The 22,012-nt window shown below is 42.6% G+C and overlaps 1 protein-coding gene across 7 annotated transcripts in view; it reads left to right on the top strand.

Annotated features, from left to right (window-relative positions):
- anks1b (ankyrin repeat and sterile alpha motif domain containing 1B) overlaps window positions 1–22,012 on the top strand; it is a 591,188-nt gene that overhangs the window by 556,401 nt on the left and 12,775 nt on the right. For 3 of the 7 annotated variants that reach the window (XM_078235472.1, XM_078235471.1, XM_078235476.1), the window contains 6 exons: window positions 2,169–2,348; window positions 5,851–5,979; window positions 6,559–6,630; window positions 9,564–9,650; window positions 14,143–14,280; window positions 20,898–21,068. In XM_078235472.1, coding sequence (XP_078091598.1) covers window positions 2,169–2,348; window positions 5,851–5,979; window positions 6,559–6,630; window positions 9,564–9,650; window positions 14,143–14,280; window positions 20,898–21,068 — 777 coding nt within the window. The remainder of the gene's footprint in view (window positions 1–2,168; window positions 2,349–5,850; window positions 5,980–6,558; window positions 6,631–9,563; window positions 9,651–14,142; window positions 14,281–20,897; window positions 21,069–22,012) is intronic. The other 4 variants (XM_078235473.1, XM_078235477.1, XM_078235475.1 and 1 more) reach the window with 2 other exon arrangements.

The raw sequence follows: 22,012 nt of genomic DNA, 5'->3' as shown, positions 1-22,012 counted from the left end.
GAGAATGTGTAAACTCCACACAGACAACAACCCGAGGCTGGAAATTAGCCCGATTCCCTGGCGCTGTGAGGCAGCAGTGTTAACCACTGTGCCACCGTGCCTCCACCCCCCCACCCCCAAGTTTCCCCAATACAACTGAACCCATCATCTGTGCCCATTACTTAGCAGAATTTCTCCAACTGCTGGTGTATGCAAAGCACAACTCATCCACAGCTCTCTCACTCATATCTAATTCCACCTCCTGTTATCCATATCCTCACCGCGCGTCATTCATGATTCATCCCAAAGTGTATTGACTCCAAAATCCACGTTACCTCCATGGTTCCACCTTTTTAAATCTACCTGCACACTCTCCAACTCTGCCCAAACTCTCCAGCATTACTGCCTCTCTCTCTCGCCGTCAAAAGCCACATCAATATCTGGAACTTGTGATTATGCTTTCAGCTACATCCTTGAATACCCTGTTTCCACCTCCCCCCCCCCCCCCCCCGCCCAATAAATAGATTACTTATTATTTACTGAAGTAAATATTTTAAGTTTATCTGCTGTGCTAATGAAGGCAGTGGAGAAGCAAGTAAAAATCGGCATTTCTAAATTTACGAGTTATGGAATTTGGAAAAAAAAATTTAGTATCATAGAATCAGAGAATCCCTACAGTGCAGAAGGAGGCCATTCAGCCCATCGAGTCTACACCGACCACAATCCTACCCAGGCTCTATCCCCATAACCCCATGTATTTATCCTGCTAATCTCCCTGACTCTTCGGGGCAATCTAGCATGGCTAATCAACCTAACCCGCACATCTTTGGATTGTGGGAGGAAACCTGAGCACCCAGAGGAAACCCATACAGACATGGAGAGAACATGCAGACATCACACAGTCACCTGAGGCCGGAATTGAACCCGGGTCCCTGGCGCTGTGAGGCAGCAGTGCTAACCGCTGTGCCGCCCCCAAAATAACAGCCAACGTGGGGCTCAAACCCACAACCCTAAGATTTTAAGTCTTATGCTCTACCGACTGAGATAGCCAGGCACACAACCGGCCTCTTAGTAGTTAAAGTGCATCAGTTCAGAGTGCACTAGTCAAGGAACATTAAATGTAACATTTTGTTGATTGCCCAAGACAAGATACCGAAAGAACCATCAAGAGCTGATCCTTTCCAGAACCTTTGTACAGTCTAATTAAAATGTTAATGGTACTTAATATCAATGAGGGACGAAGCAGATGTAACAACAGCTTTTCTCTGGCGTTTCCATTATTGAATAAGCAAGTTCTTTTGTGTAAAACTAAAAACAAAATCCTTCCAACATGCTTTGTGGAAAATAGGGATGGACTGGGTCTTTGCCTACCCCAGTTCTTCCTGACCCTTTCATCACCAAATCTTGAAAAAGTGTCTCCTTAGCCAGGCTTACTTTAAGTGGGAACATGTTGCATAGTTAGTCAGGGAGCAACGCAGGTCAATAGAGGTGAGAGGAAAGTTTGGTCCTCTCCACCTTTGTCCCTTCCATTACACAGCTTAAATTTCTGACTTCAGTTGTATTGTTGTGGGGAGGCATATAGCTGAAGCCAGACACTACCTTGCTCAGGGGACAGTGAAGTCGGAGAGGGGAGTCATCCCGGGCCACTGTCTCCTGATTAGTTATATAGGCAGGCAGCAAGTTGGCAGGAGGATGTGCATGATATGGGCAGATTGGGAGTCGAAAGAAAGTCTTCATAGTTGGAATACATAATGAGAGTCTTAGTTTCATAAATATTTATGAAGGAACGAAGAGAGGCCAGTTTGTCTGTCTCATTAAGGAGCATGTTACATAAGTTTGTTCCATATACATTTGACTTCTATCTTCAGAGTCACATTTTATACAATTTTTTGTGTTAATGCTGAAATAAATTACCTAAAGCAGTTGTTTAATATTAAATCAATACCAAATAGCTCTTGCTCGATTATTGGTGTTATGCCAAGATTAAAACTACCTGAGAGATCCATTGATTTGCGATAGATTATTTAGGTGCGAGGTCTGTAAAAGTGTTCCGAATGTTTCATCAATTTGAAAAGCTTCGCTTTCAGACTGATGAACAACACAGAGGAACTAAACCATTAGGGCAGGGAGAGATTCAGTAACATAAATCATAACATTAATTAATGCGTTGCTATTTGCTTCTGGAACAGGACCCTGGGAACAACACTCCTCCTCAACTTTCCCCATCCCTTAGCCAAAGCACTTACACTGGTGGCTCTCTTGATATCCCCTCTTCCCATTTAATGATGCAAGGGGACGCAAGAAGGCGAATCAATGACAGCTACTTTGAGGATATGCCTAGGTCAAAACTGGAAAGACAAATGGCTCAGGTAAATTGCATTGAATAACATGCAATAGGCTGTTAACCTTGGGTTCCCTTTGCACTAGTTTGGCTTACTTTCCTCATAATTAATTATTTTCTTTTGTAAGTTTGTTTGTCATACTGTACTCCAGCACTACCTGGTCATCTAGCCGATCTCTCTCTCTCTTTTATAACTTGGTAAAACAATATTAATAAATCATCATTAATACTAAAAACATTTTTTCATTCAGATTCTCACTGGGATTATATTTTCTTTTACTTTAGTGAGTTGTAGAGATTTTCACGCTTATGGTTTGTAAGATCTTCTGGTATTTATGTAAATTGTGAGAGTTTGTGCTTATTTAGGATTCCGTGCCTAAATGAAATGGGAAGTATGTCTTTGTCTGCATAATGACTGTCACTGCTTTCCATTGTAATTCTGTGTTTAGCACTTGACATGTTGATCTTATATGGTGCTATGTGTTTCTTTGATCAGGGCGTCTCACACACACACACACACACACACACACACACATACAAGGACACTCATGGCAATATTTTATAAGTATCTGGGCCAAGCTGGTGTAAAATTAATACCAATTGAAAATAGATTTTCATGGAAGGATAAGCTCTCTCCCTATGCCCCATTTACCGAAGTCAAGAAATCTTAAGCTCCAGGATCTTACCAATACACAAAAACTACACTTCACGGAGAGAAGGCAATGGCCTAATGGTATTGTCACTGGACTAGTAATCCAGAGACCCAGGAAAAGCTCTGGTGACCTGGGTTCAAATCCCACCGGGGCAGATGGTGAAATTTGAATTCAATAAAAATCCAGAATTAAAAGTCTAGTGGTGACCATGAAACCATTGTTGATGTTGTAAAAACCCATCTGGTTTGCTAATGTCCTTTAGGGAAGGAAATTTACCTGGTCTGGCGTACGTATGACTCCAGACCTACAGCAATGTGGTGGGCTCTTAACTGCCCCCTCAAGGGCAAATAGGGATGGGCAATAAATGCTGGCCCAGACAGCAATGCCCATATCCAATGAACGAATGAAAAAAACTCCTGCTGCTTAGTAACCCATGACCACTCTAATCATTGGGGCATTTGTTTACAGAGATGAAATGCAAGGATTTCAACCCTCAATGACTGATCGTCTCCAGGTTTTTCTCAGTGAGCAGGTGAACCAGTAACATGTCCTGCAGAATTGCAGACTTACCTGTTGGGGGGGTATCAGGTTACCAAGTCTTTCCCACATGCAGGCTGGTGACCTTGAAGCCAAAAGGACTCTGTTTAGCTTCCTTCTCCCTTTCCCTCCCTCCGCCACAGGCCCGCCCCAGAGACTGTTCACTAGTGGGTGCCAAATCAATGCAACTATTGTGTTGAGAACGAGAATTCAAAATTAAATGGATGTAATATGATGACAGTGGAATCTCCTTTAGATCAAATCTTATTCGGCAATTTACAAAACCATGACAAGTGAAATTTGAGCGTGATGGATCACCACAGACTTTTGTTGTGATAAGAAGAGAAAGTTGGCGTGGATTTTTCTTTCTGAAACGTCATGGTGCCGCTTCCTGTTGCATTTATCACTTGAGCTTGTTAGAGATTTAGAACTGACCTTTTCATATTCAGGTGAATACAATGTTTACAGCTCAAAGTTCAGGATACAGATGGCGAAGACATGCATATCTCTAATGAGAGAGATGAACTCCTACTCAGTATGAAAAATAAATTAAATGGAGTCAGACCCCCAGTGCCAACAAATAAGAAAATTAAGGGCATAAGGAAAAGTCAAGGATAAGTAATAATTATTTGGCCCGTCAGTCTTCATCCAATTGGCGATTGACCAAACTGTATTTTCAACATCCTGTCATGTGCCTGACTGAATTACATATCTGGTGGTCTGTCCAATGGATGATAAAGAAACCACAGCATATTCTGTGGACATACACTCTCCATGTGCTCCACTGCTGCTTCCCTTCTTATTCTGCACTTTTCATGGACAAATGCAATTTTCAAATCAAGTCCTCCATTTATTCCAGATTCTCCTGGTCTTTGTTCATTTGAGACCCTACTGAAGATGTATTGAAAATCCAAATAAACAAAGTAAAAAGGATTACCACTATCTGTTACTGATTCCCGAAAGAAATTGAGGAGATTTGACAAGAGAATCAATCGTCAGCCCAGGCTGAATCTTTTTTTAAATCTATTGCTCTTAGATGAATATGCCAGCCTCTACTTCAGAACAGTTTCCATCATTTTATTGATTGTTGATGTGTGGCTAGGGGGCCATGGGCAACTGGGTCAGATATTTTACTTCTTTTAAAACAAGGATATTGCATGTATTTCCTGTGAAACATCCCCAGCAGCCAATGAGTCTTTCACAACCATAGCCAATATCCTACAGCGTCCTGCAGGACATGACACCCATTCAATCTGCTGTAGTTTTTCCCCACATTCAGCCCTTTAGACTTCATGTAAGTTGTTTTTCTTCCCTCCACTTTAATTGCTGTACTCAATGATACTGGACACTGCTTGTTCAGCACAGCAACTTACTTCTTTATGGTACATCTTTAGAAGTTTTTCTTAACTGATTGAACACTGAACAATATCAATTCATCCCAATGAATTTGTTTTTGTTAATCTTTAATTCAGTTGAAGTTTATTGCTTTCCTAAGCCAATTTTGCCCCAGTCCTCACTGCTGCTGGCTGCCAGGGGATCTAACTTCAATACTGTTATTGCCTTTCAATCCCCATGTTGGATGCTGCACAACTTTAAGGCTTAGGATTTGATATTTTTGTCCTTCCTTCTGTGAATTGGAACCACTGGTGTTACTGTTGTGGTGGACAAGAATATCAATGAAATGAGTTTATTAATTCTCACTTGCATCATTGGAAGGTTTTGTTGAAGGTGGCATAGGCACAAAGAAGAGGACGACAGGTCTGCCAAGCCTTCCTAGATACCCTCATTATAATTATCAATGCACAGTTTCAACATATCTTGCACTGGAGCTAGTCTAATCACAATTGGGCATAGAATCATAGAAGAATAGAATCCCTATAGTGCAGAAGGAGGCCATTTGGCCCATCAAGCCAGCACTGACAACAGACTCACCCGGGCCCTATTCCCTTAACCCTACATTTTTACCCTGCGAGTCTCCCTGACAGCAATTTATCATGGCCAATCCACCTAAGCTGCACATCTTTGGACTATGGGAGGAAACCGGAGCACCTGGAGGAAACCCATGCAGACACAGTCATCCAAGGCCAGAATTGAACCTGGGTCCCGGCGGTGTGAAGCAGCAGTGCTAATCACTGTGAGGCAGCAGTGCTAACCACTGTGCCACCGTACCGCCCACATAAATTTGCCTTAAATTTGCCTCCACTGGAAGGGGTGCCGGTGTAAATGAATGTCATTAATAAATAAATTGGGAGGTCACTTTTGATTTTTCTAAGAGTTGTTAATGAAGCTGCCACGTCGGGATTGAATACTTCTCTGGTCTAATTTTCCTTTTCCATTCAGCAGGCGGAATGGAGTGAGCCTTCCATTACTCTGCGGCCTCCAAATGAAGCCACGTCGTCTACACCTGTACAGTACTGGCAACATCATCCGGAAAAGCTGATTTTTCAGTCCTGTGACTATGAAGCATATGTAAGGATAGAGATATGATAATTGGAAAAGGGAGGAGGGTAAATGGGAGTTGACACGCTATGCTGCATTTTACACACATATGCTCCTATGTGGTCTTATAGCGTCCATACTACATTTGGAACATTGCAAAGTAGCAATTACAGTCGGCAGTACAATTGTACAAACACACAATGAGCTTGTAACCCTCACTATTTAATAGAGGTGATATGGCACTCAGTGCATCACTATTTATATCTTTTACTATGTTCAGCTCTGCAGCTTTCCTTAGTGCCACTGATACCTACTTCAGTCTGTCTTACCTTTTTCCTATATTCTGTCTGATTCCAGTAGGTTTTGTACAGTTTTTTAAAATTTCTTTCACTTTAATTACCTTCTTCATCCATTTTGGGCCCAGCTTGTACAGCATGCTTTTTTTTTCCCTCTGGTATGTACTAACTTTAGATATTTAACACTCAAAATATTAATTTTCATTGCTGAAAGAAATGTGGGCCATTATATTTGAAAGTATTTATTATGCATCTTCAGAATGCTCCTTCACAGGAGTCGGGACAACAAGTAATTTTCTTTTCTTGTCTTCAGTATTTAGGATCCATGTTGGTGAAGGAATTGCGAGGAACAGAGTCAACACAGGATGCCTGCTCTAAGATGCGGGTGCGTTCTCTATTGCAAGGTCTTTATTCAGTACAGCGTGGTGTCAGAGGAATTGAGATACTCACCAAGCAGCCACATTAGTAGTTACGTTAAGCAGAGATTGTCTTTAAACCCTGAGGGAACATCTACAAATCACATAGGATTTGTCACCAGGCTCAAGCAAAACAATGGCCCAAATCTTCCATTCTCGTTCGCGGCTGGGATTTTCCAGTGCTGCTGAGGGTGAATGGAGTTTTGGCTGGAACGCCAGATTTTCCCATTCTCACTCAGCATGGATGACACCAGAGAATCCTGCCTCACGGGTTTCTAATTTTGTTACATCCATTGTGTGGTCACACTTAACCCCATAATAGTCTTGGGGAGGCGATGGCCTAGTGGTATCGTCACTAGACTATTAATCCAGAAACCCAACTGATGTTCTGGGGACCCGGGTTCGAATCTCGCCACAGCAGATGGTGGAATTTTGTAGAGTCCTTACAGAAAGAGGCCATTTGGCCCATCGAATCTGTCCAGACCACAATCCCATCCAATCCCTATTCCCGTAACCCCACATATTTACCCTGCTATTCCCCCTCACTCAGGGTCAATTTATCATGGCCAGTCAACCTAACCTGCACACCTTTGGACTGTGGGAGGAAATCGGAGCACCCAGAGGAAACCCACGCAGACACGGGGAGAATGTGCAAACTCCACACAGACAGTGACCCAAGGCCGGAATTGAACCTGGGACCCTGGCGCTGTGAGGCAGCAGTGCTAACCAATGTGCCGTCCCTATTGAATTTGAATTCAATAAAAAAAAATCTGGAATTAACTATCTACTGATGACCATGAAACTATTGTCGATTATCATAAAAACCCATCTGGCTCACTAATGTCCTTTAGGAAAGGAAATCTGCCATCCTTGCCTGGTCTGGGCGACATGTGACTCCAGAGCCACAGCAATGTGGTGGACTCTGAACTGCACTCCAAGGGCAACTATGGATGGGCAACAAATGCTGGCCAGCCAGCGGCACCCATGTCCCACGAATGAATAAAAAAAGTCTTCATATCTTCATATTGTGTAACTTATCAACAAGCTTGTTAATATAAGGATCTGGGTGACACAAGTCTCCTCAACCAAAACTTATTGCTTTGTATTTCCTGTTCAGTGAGGCTGAGATCAGGGATATCTCCAAGTGAATATTTAGGACTTCCAACCCTCCCGGTTTAGCTCGGGGGTCTCCTGGAATTGGCATTAAGCTCCTGGCAGTAAAAGAAAACCTTCCAGAAGATTTTAAACCATAACACTCCAAAGATGTGTGAGTTAGATGGATTGGTCATGCTAAATTGTCCCTTAGTGTTAGGGAGATTAATAGGGTAAATACGTAGGGTTATGGGGATAGGGCCTGGGTGGGATTATTGTCGATGCAGGCTCGATGGGCCGAATGGCCTTCTTCTGCACTGTAAGGATTCTGTGATTTGATGATCAGTTGGATTTTTAAATAATCCAGTGGCAGCGGGAGCTGGGAATTTACTTGTAGCATCCTCCAGAACAAGCCAAAACCAAGAGAGGGGGCTTATCATAAAATAATGTGCACTTCTCACATTAAGTTTTTGAGGCAGGGATGGAGGTGGTCCAATGGGAATGAGTTGGTATTTTCAAGCATCCCTGGGCATACCTTGCTGCCGGCTTTCTGTGACATCATTTCCCTTGGGGTCTCTCGGAATATACCCAGCCAGAGATGGCAACCCTAATTACCGTTACACACTCCCTATGCTCCAGTGTACAACTCAATGATGTGACCAACATTGTCCTATTGAATCCTTCAGTCATTGCAATGAGTATTGTAATAGCAATAGATTTTAGAACATTTGAGCACATTTTTTGTTGGCGTCGTGATGAGAACAAGTAACTGTTTTTGAAGTGACTGGAAGACTTGTCTTTAAATGACCATCCAGCTTGCCTGTACTTTGGGGAGAATTCCTGTCCTGGTGGCTTTGGTGCCTGAGTGTACAGAAGCATCATTACAACCTTCAGAATATAAACTGATTGATTCATGCTCCAAACCAAAGTAAGGCAGGAGCTCTGAGTACATTTCAGAAGGGCAGCCATGCTGCCTTGAGCTTTTATCACTCGTGTCCTTCACAGGGACAGAGTAGAAGCAGCATCTTTTACTATCCTAATGCAATAAATTGTTCATGGAATTGAAGAGACCAGCTATGAACAGTCTCTTACTGGCTGGCAATCGGCAGTCATTTTGAATTTGAAGGCCCAATTAAGGGCGATTTTCCCATACTCCATTTTGTCTGCCCCTCCGCCCAGTGGGGATGTCGCCAGTTGCACAGAGGCTGCTTCCTCGGTCGGCCATTTTTTCCCTTCTGTTCACTGATATCGGCCTACTTGAGCTTTAAAAAAATGAAGTTATGCTCGCCCCTTTTTGGGCACCTACATTTGGTGGCACTCTCCCGCTCCCCTAGTTTCCTCAGCAGCGACCCACCTTTCTTGGTGACACTGCCATGGTTCCAGAACTGTTGGCCCTCTGGATCAGCAACGTGGTACACCCACCCACCATCCTTAATTTGCCACCTCCCACACCTTACCATCTCCTAGAAATAGCGCCCCCTGCTTACAGAGACTTCCAACACACATAAATCACCCTGACTACTGCTTTGGAAAAATGTTACCTTTAGTATTCGATTTTATTTCTTTTGGGAGTGTTTTGATTGGCAGTTAGCATTCATTACTATGTTCAATTAAATAACTAGACTAACATTACAAAAATAGAAATCTGTCAGCCAGCACCTGAACCACAGTCAAATTTGCTCAAAGAATCTTGTGTTTCAAGTATGCTTTCAGTGTTGAGCTTCAGTCGGGCTTACCCAATCTGTCGAAAGTGTTTGATGTTCCTAAAGTCATTATTTTTGAGAAAGTAACTGACTGTCCTGTTTCCCAGAAGGCTTCAGAACAAATGAAGAAGATTCCTACAATTATACTTTCAATCTCGTACAAAGGTGTAAAGTTCATCGATGCTGCAAACAAGGCAAGGCACAATTTTTTCTGTTCTTTCTTTTTAAGCCAGGGTTTACTAGACTAATAGCTGGAAAGCAGTTATGAGGAAAGGTGGACAGGCTCGGCTTATGTCAGCTGTGGTTTAGAAGGGGACTTGATTGAAGCATGTAAGATGCTGAGGGGCCTTGACCAGGTCAATGCGGAAAGGATGTTTCCTCTTGTCGGAGAGTCTAGATCTTGGGGTCACAGTTCAAAAATAAGGGGTTGCCCACTGAAGGCTAGAGATGAAGAGAATTGTTTCCTCTGAGGATTGAGAGTCCTTGGAACTCTCTTGCTCAGAAGGTGATAGAGGCAGCGGCACGGCAGCACAGTGGTTAGCACTGCTGCCTCACAGAGCCAGGGACCCGGGTTCGATTCCCGGCTTGGGTCACTGTCTGTGCAGAGCCTGCACGTTCTCCCCGTGTCTGCGTGGGTTTCCTCCGGTTGCACCAGTTTCCTCGCACAGTCCAAACAATGCGCTGGTTTGGGTGCATTGGCCATGGTAAATTCTCCCTTTGTGCACCTGAACAGGTGCCGGAGTGTGGCGACTAGGGGATTTTCACTGCAGTGCAGTGTTAATGGAAGCCTACTTGTGACACTAATAAATAAAGTTTAAACTTTGAATATTCCTGAGAAGGTGATGAAAGCAGAACCTTTGAATATTTTTAAGATAATGATGGATAGATTCTTGATGAGCAAGGGGGGGTGAAAGGTTAATGGGGTTAAGCGGGAATATGGAGTTGAGGTTACAATGAAATCAGCCAAAATTATTGAATGGTGGAGCAGGCTTTCCAGGCTGAGCGGCCTACTCTTTCTAATTCGGATGTTCAAAAATCAGCTGGACACTGCCACAATTCCGATATTTGGGAGAATCGGATTTTTGTATTGCAATAAACCACATTTCTATTCATTTTGAAAATAAGATAAATTTTTAGAGACTTTGGGTACATTTGGGGCCAAGTTGATATCTCATTGAGGCTGATCGCCTGAAAATCTTTTGTCAGCTCTCAAGTTTCAAAGATCATACGAGTTTGGGATTAGTCCAGTTTTTACTGGGCACTAGCCTGCGATACAAAACTGTCTGCTCGCTAAATTAGCACTGAGAGACAGCGGGAAGGGCTTCTTGGGAGAAACTGAAATGACTCATTGGTGTGGCCAAGTAGGGTTAAGGCACATTATGGGAAAGGCTTCTGTCCACATCAACATACGACGATATGCATTCAGAATATATCTGGACAATATTGCTTCAAAACATGCGTGGCTTTGGGGGAGAAGTGATTCAGTGCCACAGGGCAACATTTTTACAACAACAACAAGAAAGGGGGAGGGGTTTTAAAATGTGTTTTGCAAGAATATAAAGCGTGAAGAAAGAATTCAGCCTCTTAAGATTGTTCTTTCCAGAGACCGGTAACCATCTGCTACATCATGTCACCCAACACATTTAATCTTCTGTGGGCAGCTCCTTTAAAGATTCTCATTGCGAGCTCAAAAAGAAGATAACTTAAACCCAATCTAACCTTACATTCTATATTGTTTACCCTTCAAAACTTTCTTTCCTTGGCCAAGCACACACGTCTGCTGCTCTGGATTAAAGGCGATAAAAGTCCCTCATGATCTTGTACCTTTCTTGGAGAATTATTCATTTTGTTCTCTTGTCTGCTGTTCTTCATTCACAGTTCACTTAGGTAACCCTCTTTCAGTCAAAATTATCCATTTCTACCAGCTTTTTAGATAAAAACAGTTGTCAATTTATATCCAGGGGGCAGAAAATCACATACATTCACCCAATCACAGTGGCACCTGAATTTTCAAAAGGCTTCCTGCCAGTAATGGAATAAAATCCCGCATGTCCCAAATACAACATTATCTGTGAGAATGTGAAGTTAAATACAATGTGATTTTGTTATTGCCAAATGGTTTTCAGCTGATTCTGGGTTGCATGATTAAACTCGCAATAATAGCTTTGCATTGATTGGATATTTTCACACCACTTCCTTTTCCACGAGGTGATTGGGTTGTGGTGAATTCCATGTTACCACTTGCCTACTTTCAGATAGGATCCAATTATCCATCATGCGCACATTTCACACCAAACTACAGAAACTTCCATTCATACCTACAGGCAGTTCAGCTGATAAGCTGCAGATGACATTCATGCCACGCAAGTGTCAGATAATGACCACCTCCAACAAGAGGGCGCCTAACCTAACCTTGATATTCAGTGGTATTACCGTCATTGAATTCCCCCACTATCAACATCTGAGAGGTTATCAAAACATAGCGGGACCAGCCACATAAATACTATCACTACAAGAGCAAGTCAGAGGCTGGGAACTCTATGGTGTATAACCCTGATTTCTCAAAGCCTGTCCATCGTCTACAAGGCCCAAGTCAGGAGAGTGGTGGAATAATCTCCCCTCGCCTGGGTGAGTACAACACCATCAACGCTAAAGAAGCTCTGCAACATTCATGACAAAACAACTCCCTTGATTGATACCGCCATTCACCATCTTAAACATTCATTCCCTCCACCACCGGTGCATAGGAGCAGCCCTCTGCACCATCTACAAGGTGGAATGTAGCAACTCACCAAGGCTCCTTCGACAACACCTCCCATGCCTGTGATTTCTACCACCTAGAAGAACAAGGGCAGCAGATGCATGGGAACACCGTCATCTGCAAATTCTCCCAGCCATCCTGACTTGGAACAATCTCATTATTCCTTCACTGTCTCTAGGTCAAAATCCTGAAACTCCCTAATTGCATTGTGGCTGTACCTACACCATGTGGACTGCAGCAGTTTAAGAAGGCGAGTCATCACCACCTTCTTGAGGGGCAATTAGGGATGGGCAATAAATGCTTGCCTTGCCAATGATGTTCAGGTTCCATGAAAAAATATATTTTTTAAAAACTCCCTTTGACTCAACACGTCCAGAGCTCTGTACATACCATCAATCTCTGTTGTGTTTCTCATCTGGTCACAGAGATTGGTGCACTCAGACCATTTTAATATATTAGAAAAAAACCTACATGTCCATGCAACCAGCAATGTAAAGTGCAGTAACTGTGTAGTAGAACACTATAATTTAATTTGGATAGACAAGGGATCAATGATGGGAGCGCACTAATTCAGTAACAGTTATAATAAGAAATTAAATTATCCCTAATACCATCTAATGTTCACCGGTTTGGAGTGAAAAAGAAAATTGGTCTCATTATCCTGGGAGCTGGAATGGCCTTATTTCATGGATCCAGAATTTTTAATATTGTAGTTCGTACAATGAGCGGGAGACCTGATCAGAATGTATGTTTCATTGGAGCTGGGATTTCAAAAAGAAGCTATCTACAAAAGCATAAAATATTAAATCCAGCAAGAGAAAGATAGGCTGCTATGAGCTTATGGAGTTATCAGCTTTTCCCAGGCCTGCAGACCACACTGACATCAGTCTGACAGCATTAGATTTTCTTGCACTGCGTAAGCTTTGTGTTCCTGTAGCTTCATCAAAACTAGTTTCACTTTCCATCCAAATGGCACAGACATTGAAATGTTGTTTGAAAATGTCTGCACGTTATTTAGCTCTTAAAGCTGAAGATAGCCAAACATTGTCACGAGGCTGTTCCATCCAGAAGCCAGAAAGAGTTGACCTGTGGCAGCTGAGGTTCTCAGTTATCATTTTAGGTAGGCTATCATTTCAGAAAATCTGTTCCCCCTCTATTTATAACTAAAAGTCTACCAGGAGTCAGTCTTAAACATTATATTTCAGCTGGAGATATTTGAATTCAGACATTATTTTCCATTCTAATAGAGCAGCAACCTGTTCTGTAGAGCAGCTGACTCAGCTTAGCCCAACCCCAAACTTTTGCCATCTTAATTCTAGACATTGTCAGAAGCCTTTCCTTCGATTGTACCCCTTATTCCGTTATAAACATAATATCAATGATTGTTTATAATTGACAATTCAGACAGCATCTTGTATCAATATGGTATCAAGCAGGAATAATTTTCAGCAATTAAAAAAAAAAATTCCAATCATTTTAGGATTGGTTTTGCAAACCATTACTTAGAGATTGTGGCTACATGTGGCATGGAGTTCTAAATATTCTTCTTTCTGCTGTGTCGAAGTCCCAGTGAATGAGCAGTTATCATCTGTTCACTGAAATTAATGCAGCCGGATAATGTTTTATGCAAGTCATAAATGGCCAAGCAGCTAACAATAAAAGGGTGAAGGACTTGAATATAATTTAAACACACTGTGAATGAGTGACTCCTAGCAATTCCTGACTTGCTTCCAGAGGCAAACCAACGCTACTTTCTTAATATCTCAGATAAAAAACCTGAAAGCAATTTCACATCTTCCTACATAGTCACGAGCCTTGCTAATTACATGTGATGAGTTTTGTACATATTTTGTGTTCAGCCCTGCAAATGTCTCTTTTCCGTTATTTGGAAACCTGCTAATTTTAATACTTTTAACCACCTGCAGAACATCATCACCGAGCATGAAATTAGGAACATTTCTTGCGCTGCTCAAGACCCCGAAGATCTTTCTACCTTTGCTTACATCACCAAAGACTTAAAGTCGAGTTACCACTACTGTCATGTATTCAGCGCGTTTGATGTGGTCAGTCTCTTGAGATTTTTCACCTTTTTCTGAACTGATGGAGAGATTCTGATGTGTGATTTTTTTTTCCCCCCCTTTTTTCTGGTCAGATTCCATTTCACTATGGAACTGGGTCACCAAACAACTAGCTTTGTTTTCTGTTTCAGTTTTTGGTGAATAATTAGTTTACATGGAGCCGTTAGCAAAAGCTTGTGATCATTTGAGTGGCGCAATAAAAATGAACAAACACATAAGCTATCTTCCTAATCCCAATTGATAAAGACTAGTGCCTTGATATTGGCTCACAACCAAATCCAACTCTTGATGTGTTGGCTCAATCTGCATTTCATCATTCTAAAAAGAGTAAAATTAAATTGCATTTGTTAAGTTGTTCTTTGCAAGGTATTTTTTTGAGGATTGCATTTGAATCAAAGGAAAAGGTATAAGCCAGTACGTTTATTTATACTGCATGTCCAGATATTTTTTAAAGATTAAATGGATATCAGGGGTACCATAATTGTGATATTACTGGACTAATCCTGAGGTCCAGACTCTTGCAGCGTAACACGAGTTCAAATCCCAACATCGCAGCTGGGGCAATTTAAATTCAATTAATTAATAATTAGGAGTAAAATGTTAGCCTCATTAATAATGATTATGAAACTGTTGTTTGATCATAAAAATCCATCTGGTTCACTAATGTCGTTCAGTGGAGAAAACAAGCTATGCTTATCCATTCTGGCCAGTATGTGATTCCAGACCTTCAGCAATGCGATTGACACTTAATCGCCCTCTGAAATGGCTTAGAAAGCCACACACTTGTTTCAAACCTGCCTTGGACTCCCTAAGTCCAAGAAAAGTCCTTCCCTAACAGCATGGTGGGTGTAACTAGACCAGGTGGACTGCAACGGTTCAAGATGGCAACTTGCCACCAACTTCCCTGGGATAATCAGGAATGGGCACTGCCAGTGCCACCAATAAATCCCAAGAACAAATACATTAAAGAAATACATAAAGGTGATAAAGAATGATAAATGTCACATTCTGCCTTTGCTGACCACATTTCTTACTTTAGAACTATAGGAAAGAACCTGGCCTTTGCTTTAATATAGCTCACCAAAGTACAGGAACCCTTGCACATTATTCAATAAATGGCAATTGAAATTGGCCCACAATTGCACATCAATCCTATTCTATATTTATCAGTGCATCTTATGACACTTGCTGTTCTTCAAAAACAGTTTGAATGTTTTTTTCTGATAATTATTCACATTCCTTATCCAATTGGAATAAAAAATTAAGATTGCACATCAGGATGGGAAAACTTAGACGGGGCGTGAAACAGGAGACAAGTGTTCAAATCCCACCACCAGCTTTCAGTGGAGTTAAATAATGGAGTTAAGGGGCGGCATGGTGGCAACTTGGTTATCACTGCTGCCTCACAGCGCCAGGGGCCCAGGTTCGATTCCCAGTTTGAGTGACTGTTTGTTTGGAGTTTGCACATTCTCCCCATGTCTGCATGGGTTTCCACCCAGAGTCCAAAGATGTGCGGGTTAGGTTGATTGACTATGCTAAATTGCCCCTTAGTGTCAGGGGATTAGCAGGGTAAATAAGTGGGGTTACGGGGATAGGGCCTGGGAGGGATTGTGATCGGTGCAGACTCGATGGGCCGAATGGCCTCTTTCTGCAATGTAGAGATTCTATGATTCTGTGATGAAATAAATGAGGAATAAAAAGTTAGTCTCCATAATGGTGACCTTGAAACTACCTAATTGTTGTAAAAACCCAAATGGTTCACTCACGCCCCTTAGGGGAAGAAATCTGCTGTTCTTCAATGGCCAAGCCAATGTATGACTCCAGAACCACATCAATGTGGTTGACTTTTACATGCCTTCTGAAATGGCCAAGCAAGCCCTTCCATTTTTAAGGATAGACAATAATTGCTATCCGTTCCAGCGATCCCCACATCCCAGAATGAATAAATATCACCAAATCCACTCCTTCCACCACCGACGCTCTGTAGCAGCAGTGTGTACTATCGACAAGATGCACTGCAGCAGTTCACCAAAGATCCTTAGACAGCACCTTCCAAACCCACAACCACTTCCATCTAGAATGACAAGAGCAGCAGATACATGGGAACAACACCACCTTCAAGTTCCCCTCCAAGCCACTCACCATCCTGACTTCGCAGTCGCTGGGCCAAAATCCTAAAATTCTCTCCCTAATGGCATTGTGGGTCAACCCACAGCACATGGAGTGCAGTGATTCAAGATGGCAGCTCACCACCACCTTCTCAAGGGCAACTAGAGATGGACAATAAATGCTGGCCTAGCCAGCGACGCCCATGTCCCACAAATGAATAAAGAAAATCTGATTTGTACTCTGTTCCTCTCATTGGTGTATTTGTGTATATCTATTATACCAAACAGGACCCTGTATTACCATTTGTATGCTCATGTAAATATTCTCAAGAAGAGCTCGTGCTCTGACTGGAACATCTTGTCATAATTTGCATATAGTTCCACTACGTTAAAATTCAAAGTATATTTACGCCCAGTGTTTGAGTCGATTGTGTGGCACTGTTGCTGTCCAGGTTAATTGTGGACACAAATCTTTAAATTGTGCAGAATTGGCTGAATAAGGCTGTCATTGAACAGTTACACAGTTACAACATAAAGCAGCAGCTATCACTGCCTCACCAATTTCCGGGAAATGATGGCCCAACCCTTGCTGCTGCTCATGAAGGTTGTCCTGATTTGACGCAGCGGCCCATTTGTTCTGGAATCTTCCGGTTCCAGCTAACAGAGATCGGAGTAGAGCCGGGGAAAGGCGGACGCACCTTTTTACAGAAGGAGCTGCTGTATTTGGGTAATTTGAGGTCCGTTCTTTTAATGAATGAGTGTGGGTTGGTGAATGGGTGCGTGTTTGGCCGGGTGAGTGACTGAATGGGTAGCTGGGTAGATGATTGGGTTGGTGAGCGGGTGAAGTAGGTAGGTGGGTGAGTGGGTAGGTGACTGAGCAGGTGGACTGGACAGGTAGGTGGGTGGGTGAATGAGTGGGCATGTTGGTTAAACGGATGGTGGGATTGGGGGATAATCATGTTGAGTCATGGGAGTATTCCAGTGATCGGGGATATATTTGGGTCTGGTTGGAGTGGTAACTGGGTTGTGACAGGGTTGGAAGGGCGTAGTCAGGCCAGATCATGGGGGGTAGTTGTGTGGTCAGGGGGCTGATCGGGGGTGAGCGATTAGTGGGGTCAGGTGTGTAGTTACCCTGTTGTTAGACCAGGTTTTAAACTGGCTAATATTTCCTGGTAAGTCACTTATATCCATCCTAAATCTCCACCCTAAGCTCAAGGTCGGTTGAGGAGGGTTAGGGGTCAGTGGGAGAGTTGGTAGGGTCAGTGTGATTGAGGATATCAGTTCTTTAGTTACCCAGGAGTTAGACTAAGATTTTTCTGTCTGATATTTCCTAGCTAACTATTCACCAGAACTTTCCGATGCCCTGACTCCAGTACAGAGTCAGGCACTTTCAAGGAGGGTCCCAGGGAGAATGGGTTGGCCGTCCGAAGTTCAAACTTCCCAGGTAATCGGCACCAAGGCCGGGAGCGGGACGCCTGTGGGATCCTGACATGCTCTTGGATCTCCAAAGAGCCAGAGAGCAGAAGATCTGGACCAGTAGTGTATTACTTTGCAGTGAACATTTTGGAACCTTAAGGTTATAACTAAGATTACATCCATTTTTCTAGAGGCCAAAAAATGTTTTCACTCTTCTAAAACAGTGCGAATTAGAATATTTTACAGCAACTACAGGTTGCCCTGTCAAAAATAGTGACAGTCTCAGCTTCATTTTGAAACTGTGTATCTCTTAATGATATTCTCATTTAGCCTATTCTTCAAAATTTAACCAGTTGTGTCTAAAACATTCTTGAACTCATGTGGATCATAGAATCCTACAGTACAGAAGGAGGCCATTCGGCCCATCAAATCTGCACCAACCGCAATTCCACCGAGGCCCTATCCCCACAACCCCATGCATTTACCCTAGCTAGTCCCCCTGACATTAAGGGGCAATTTAGCATGGTCAATCCACCTAACCCTCACACCTTTGGACCACGGGAGGAAATGGGAGATTGCAGAGCCTTTGGCTTTGATCTTTGTGTCATCATTGTCTATAGGAACAGTGCCACAAGACTGGAGGATAACAAATGTTGTCCCCTTGTTCAAGAAGGGGAGTAGAGACAACCCTGGTAATTATAGACCGGTGAGCCTTACTTCTGTTGTGGGCAAAGTATTGGAAAGGATTATAAGAGATAGGATTTATAATCACCTAGAAAGGAATAATTTGATTAGGGATAGTCAGCACGGTTTTCTGAAGGGTAGGTCGTGCCTCACAAACCTTATTGAGTTCTTTGAGAAGGTGACCAAAGAGGTGGATGAGGGTAAAGCGGTTGATGTGGTGTATATGGATTTCAGCAAAGCGTTTGATAAGGTTCCCCATGGTAAGCTCTTTTGCAGAAAATACGGACACATGGGATTGAGGGTGATTTAGTGGTTTGGATCAGGAATTGGCTAGCTGTAAGAAAACAAAGGGTGGTGGTTGATGGGAGATATTCATCCTGGAGTTCAGTTACTAGTGGTGTACTGCAAGGATCTGTTTTGGGGCCACTGCTGTTTGTCATTTTTATTAATGACCTGGATGAGGGCGTGGAAGGATGGATTAGTAAATTCGCGGATGACACTAAAGTCGGTGGAGTTGTAGACAGTGCGGAGGGAAGTGGCAGGTTACAGAGGGACATAGATAAGCTGCAGAGCTGGGCTGAGAGGTGGCAAATGGAGTTTAATGCGGAAAAGTGTGAGGTGATTCACTTTGGAAGGAGTAACAGGAATACAGAGTACTGGGCTAATGGTAAGATACTTGGCAGTGTGGATGAACAGAGGGATCTGGGTGTCCATGTGCATAGATCCCTGAAAGTTGGCACCCAGGTTGATAGGGTTGTTAAGAAGGCGTACGGTGTGTTAGCTTTTATTGGTAGAGGGATTGAGTTTCGGAGCCAGGAGGTCATGCTGCAACTGTACAAAACTCTGGTCCGGCCGCATTTGGAGTATTGCGTACAGTTCTGGTTGCCGTATTATAGGAAAGATGTGGAAGTGTTGGAAAGGGTGCAGAGGAGATTTACCAGGATGTTGCCTGCTATGGTGGGAAAATCGTATGAAGAAAGGCTGAGGGGCTTGAGATTGTTTTCGTTAGAGAGAAGGTTAAGAGGTGACTTAATAGAGGCATACAAGATGATCAGAGGATTAGGTAGGGTGGATAGTGAGAGCCTTTTTCCTCGGATGGTGTTGGCTAGCACGAGGGGACATAGCTTTAAATTGAGGGGTGATAGATATAGGACAGATGTTAGAGATAGGTTCTTTACCCAGAGAGTAGTAAGGGTGTGGAATGCCCTGCCTGCAGCAGTAGTGGACTCGTCAACATTAAGAGCATTCAAATGGTTATTGGATAAACATATGGATGATATTGGAATAGTGTAGATTAGAGGGGCTTTAGATTGGTACCACTGGTCGGCGCAACATCGAGGGCCGAAGGCCTGTACTGCGCTGTAATGTTCTATGAAACCAGAGCACCCAGAGGAAACCCATGCAGACATGGGGAGAATGTGCAAACTCTGCACAGCCAGTGACTCAAGCCGGAATCAAACCCAAGTCCCTGGCACTGTGAGACAGCAGTGCTAACTATTGAGCCACCACGCCGCCCATGTGGATAACAACTGTGCCATCAAATGGACTCGAACATTGGGAGTAAATACCCTTTGAATTTTAACAAAGGGAGAACTCAGGCCAAATATGAGAAGATGTTCAAGTCAGGACACCAGCCACTCCTGAGAATATTTGCCCGAGCATTCTAATGGCAATGCACTAGAAGTAGTTCAAACATAAATGATTATAAAATGAACTCCGGTGCTGCAGAGCTCACCAGTTAGAATCAGCAACACAGCTGCAGTGGAAGGGATCCTGCTGTTTCCATGGAGATCCACAGTGTTGCAGTTAAAATTGTTGGCAGTAAGCGCATTAGATATTAGCAATCTGTCAGTTTTTTTTTAAATGCTGACACAATTCAACCTTTTGAATCACAATTATGCTACATAGCCTCAGAGAGCAATGTAAAAATGAGGTGGTATGAATAACCTGTCAAAAGCAAACGCCTCACGGTTATTTATTTATATATCGATATCGCTGATAGCAAATCAGACGCATGTCAGTTGGTGCAAGGAAAAAAAATAATTTCAGGATGGAATATTAATAAACTGAGCCTAATGTAATATTTTATATAATGAGTTGGACTTGACTTTAATTATAAAACATGCCACTTTTGGGCTAATATGTTGCAGCTTTAACAAGTAATGTCAAAAATGGATAATGTAATCAGATATGACATTCATCATTCTTACTTTAGGGATTAGAATAATCAGAGCTCACTACTCCTGATCCCACTGAATTTAGAAAATAGGCTTCAGTTAAATGCGCGCAATTCCTTTCACGTTATTCTTCTTCGGCTGTGTTCAGATGACTCTTGACAAATCCAACATTTTTTGTTTCACTTTTTTTTTTATCCCCCTCCCCACCCCTCTCCAGAATTTAGCCTATGAGATCATTTTAACCCTGGGACAAGCTTTCGAAGTGGCCTATCAGTTGGCCCTACAAGCCAGGAAAGGTGGCCACGCTCCGTCCACCATGCAAGATAGCCTGGAAAGCAAAGCTGGCAAACCCATCCCAAAGCCACGAGCAAGTATCCGGAAATCTGTGGTAAGAGCCTAATAAGCAGCTAGATGCATAGCAACAAAATGGACCCTTGTGATTAGCAGTCAGCAATTCATTGCATCTCCTGAGCATTGCTACTCGGAGATTTGGTATATTAAAGACCGGGCGTCTGCTGATATAAATTGGATGCGGGATTGTTTAACACGCAATAAGCAGTCAGAAGGAAATAAGTTAACAATGACCTTTCAATAGTAATTATGCAAATGAATTGCTATCTGACGTGCAATATGTGTTGCCAGTGAGCTGTTACAAATGGTAAATTGAGACTGAAATTTCTCCATAGGGACCTCTGGCAAGCCAAAGCTTGTCTTTGTCACCAATAAAGGAGCTATAATCAGTCCAAGAAATACAGCTTCTGACTCTCCATGTTAATCATTAATCATTTGAGATTTCTAACCTCTCCTGTTTACCAACGGAAGAGTAGGGAAGATCTCAGCATATTTGAAACATCTTCCGTTAATCACTAATTTCAATACTTAAATACCAATCGATTGAGCCCACTTTATCACTTTGTTGCTAGGTATCCAATGCCATTTTTGGGAGGGTGATTAAGTGGCGACATTCTCCTCACGTCCTGGTGCCCAGTCGTAAAGTTGAGAGTTCAGGCAGCCTGGCAGCAGGTTACTGGCTCAACCTCTTAACCCAGGATAGAATTGAAACCTGACCAAACAGGGATAATCATGCAATGTACATAGAATAGAGTGTTCTTAAATCTGTGCAGCATGAAAAAATACACCAGCTCAAACACATTTCTACTTGAATGCATTCTGTCTTCTGGTTCTCAATATATTTGACACATTGGATGATTTCAGCTAACAGAAGACAGCTCATGAAATGACCATTAAAAATTAATCACGCATTTAATAACTGGCTAGAAAACTTCTCCTGACGAACGATGAGGCTGCTATCACAAATCCGCAGAAATTTGA

Source organism: Mustelus asterias, chromosome 19, assembly GCF_964213995.1.
Source record: "Mustelus asterias chromosome 19, sMusAst1.hap1.1, whole genome shotgun sequence".
NCBI lineage: Eukaryota > Metazoa > Chordata > Chondrichthyes > Carcharhiniformes > Triakidae > Mustelus > Mustelus asterias.
Note: the sequence above shows the minus strand (reverse complement) of the source record. Positions and strands in the feature narration are given on the sequence as shown.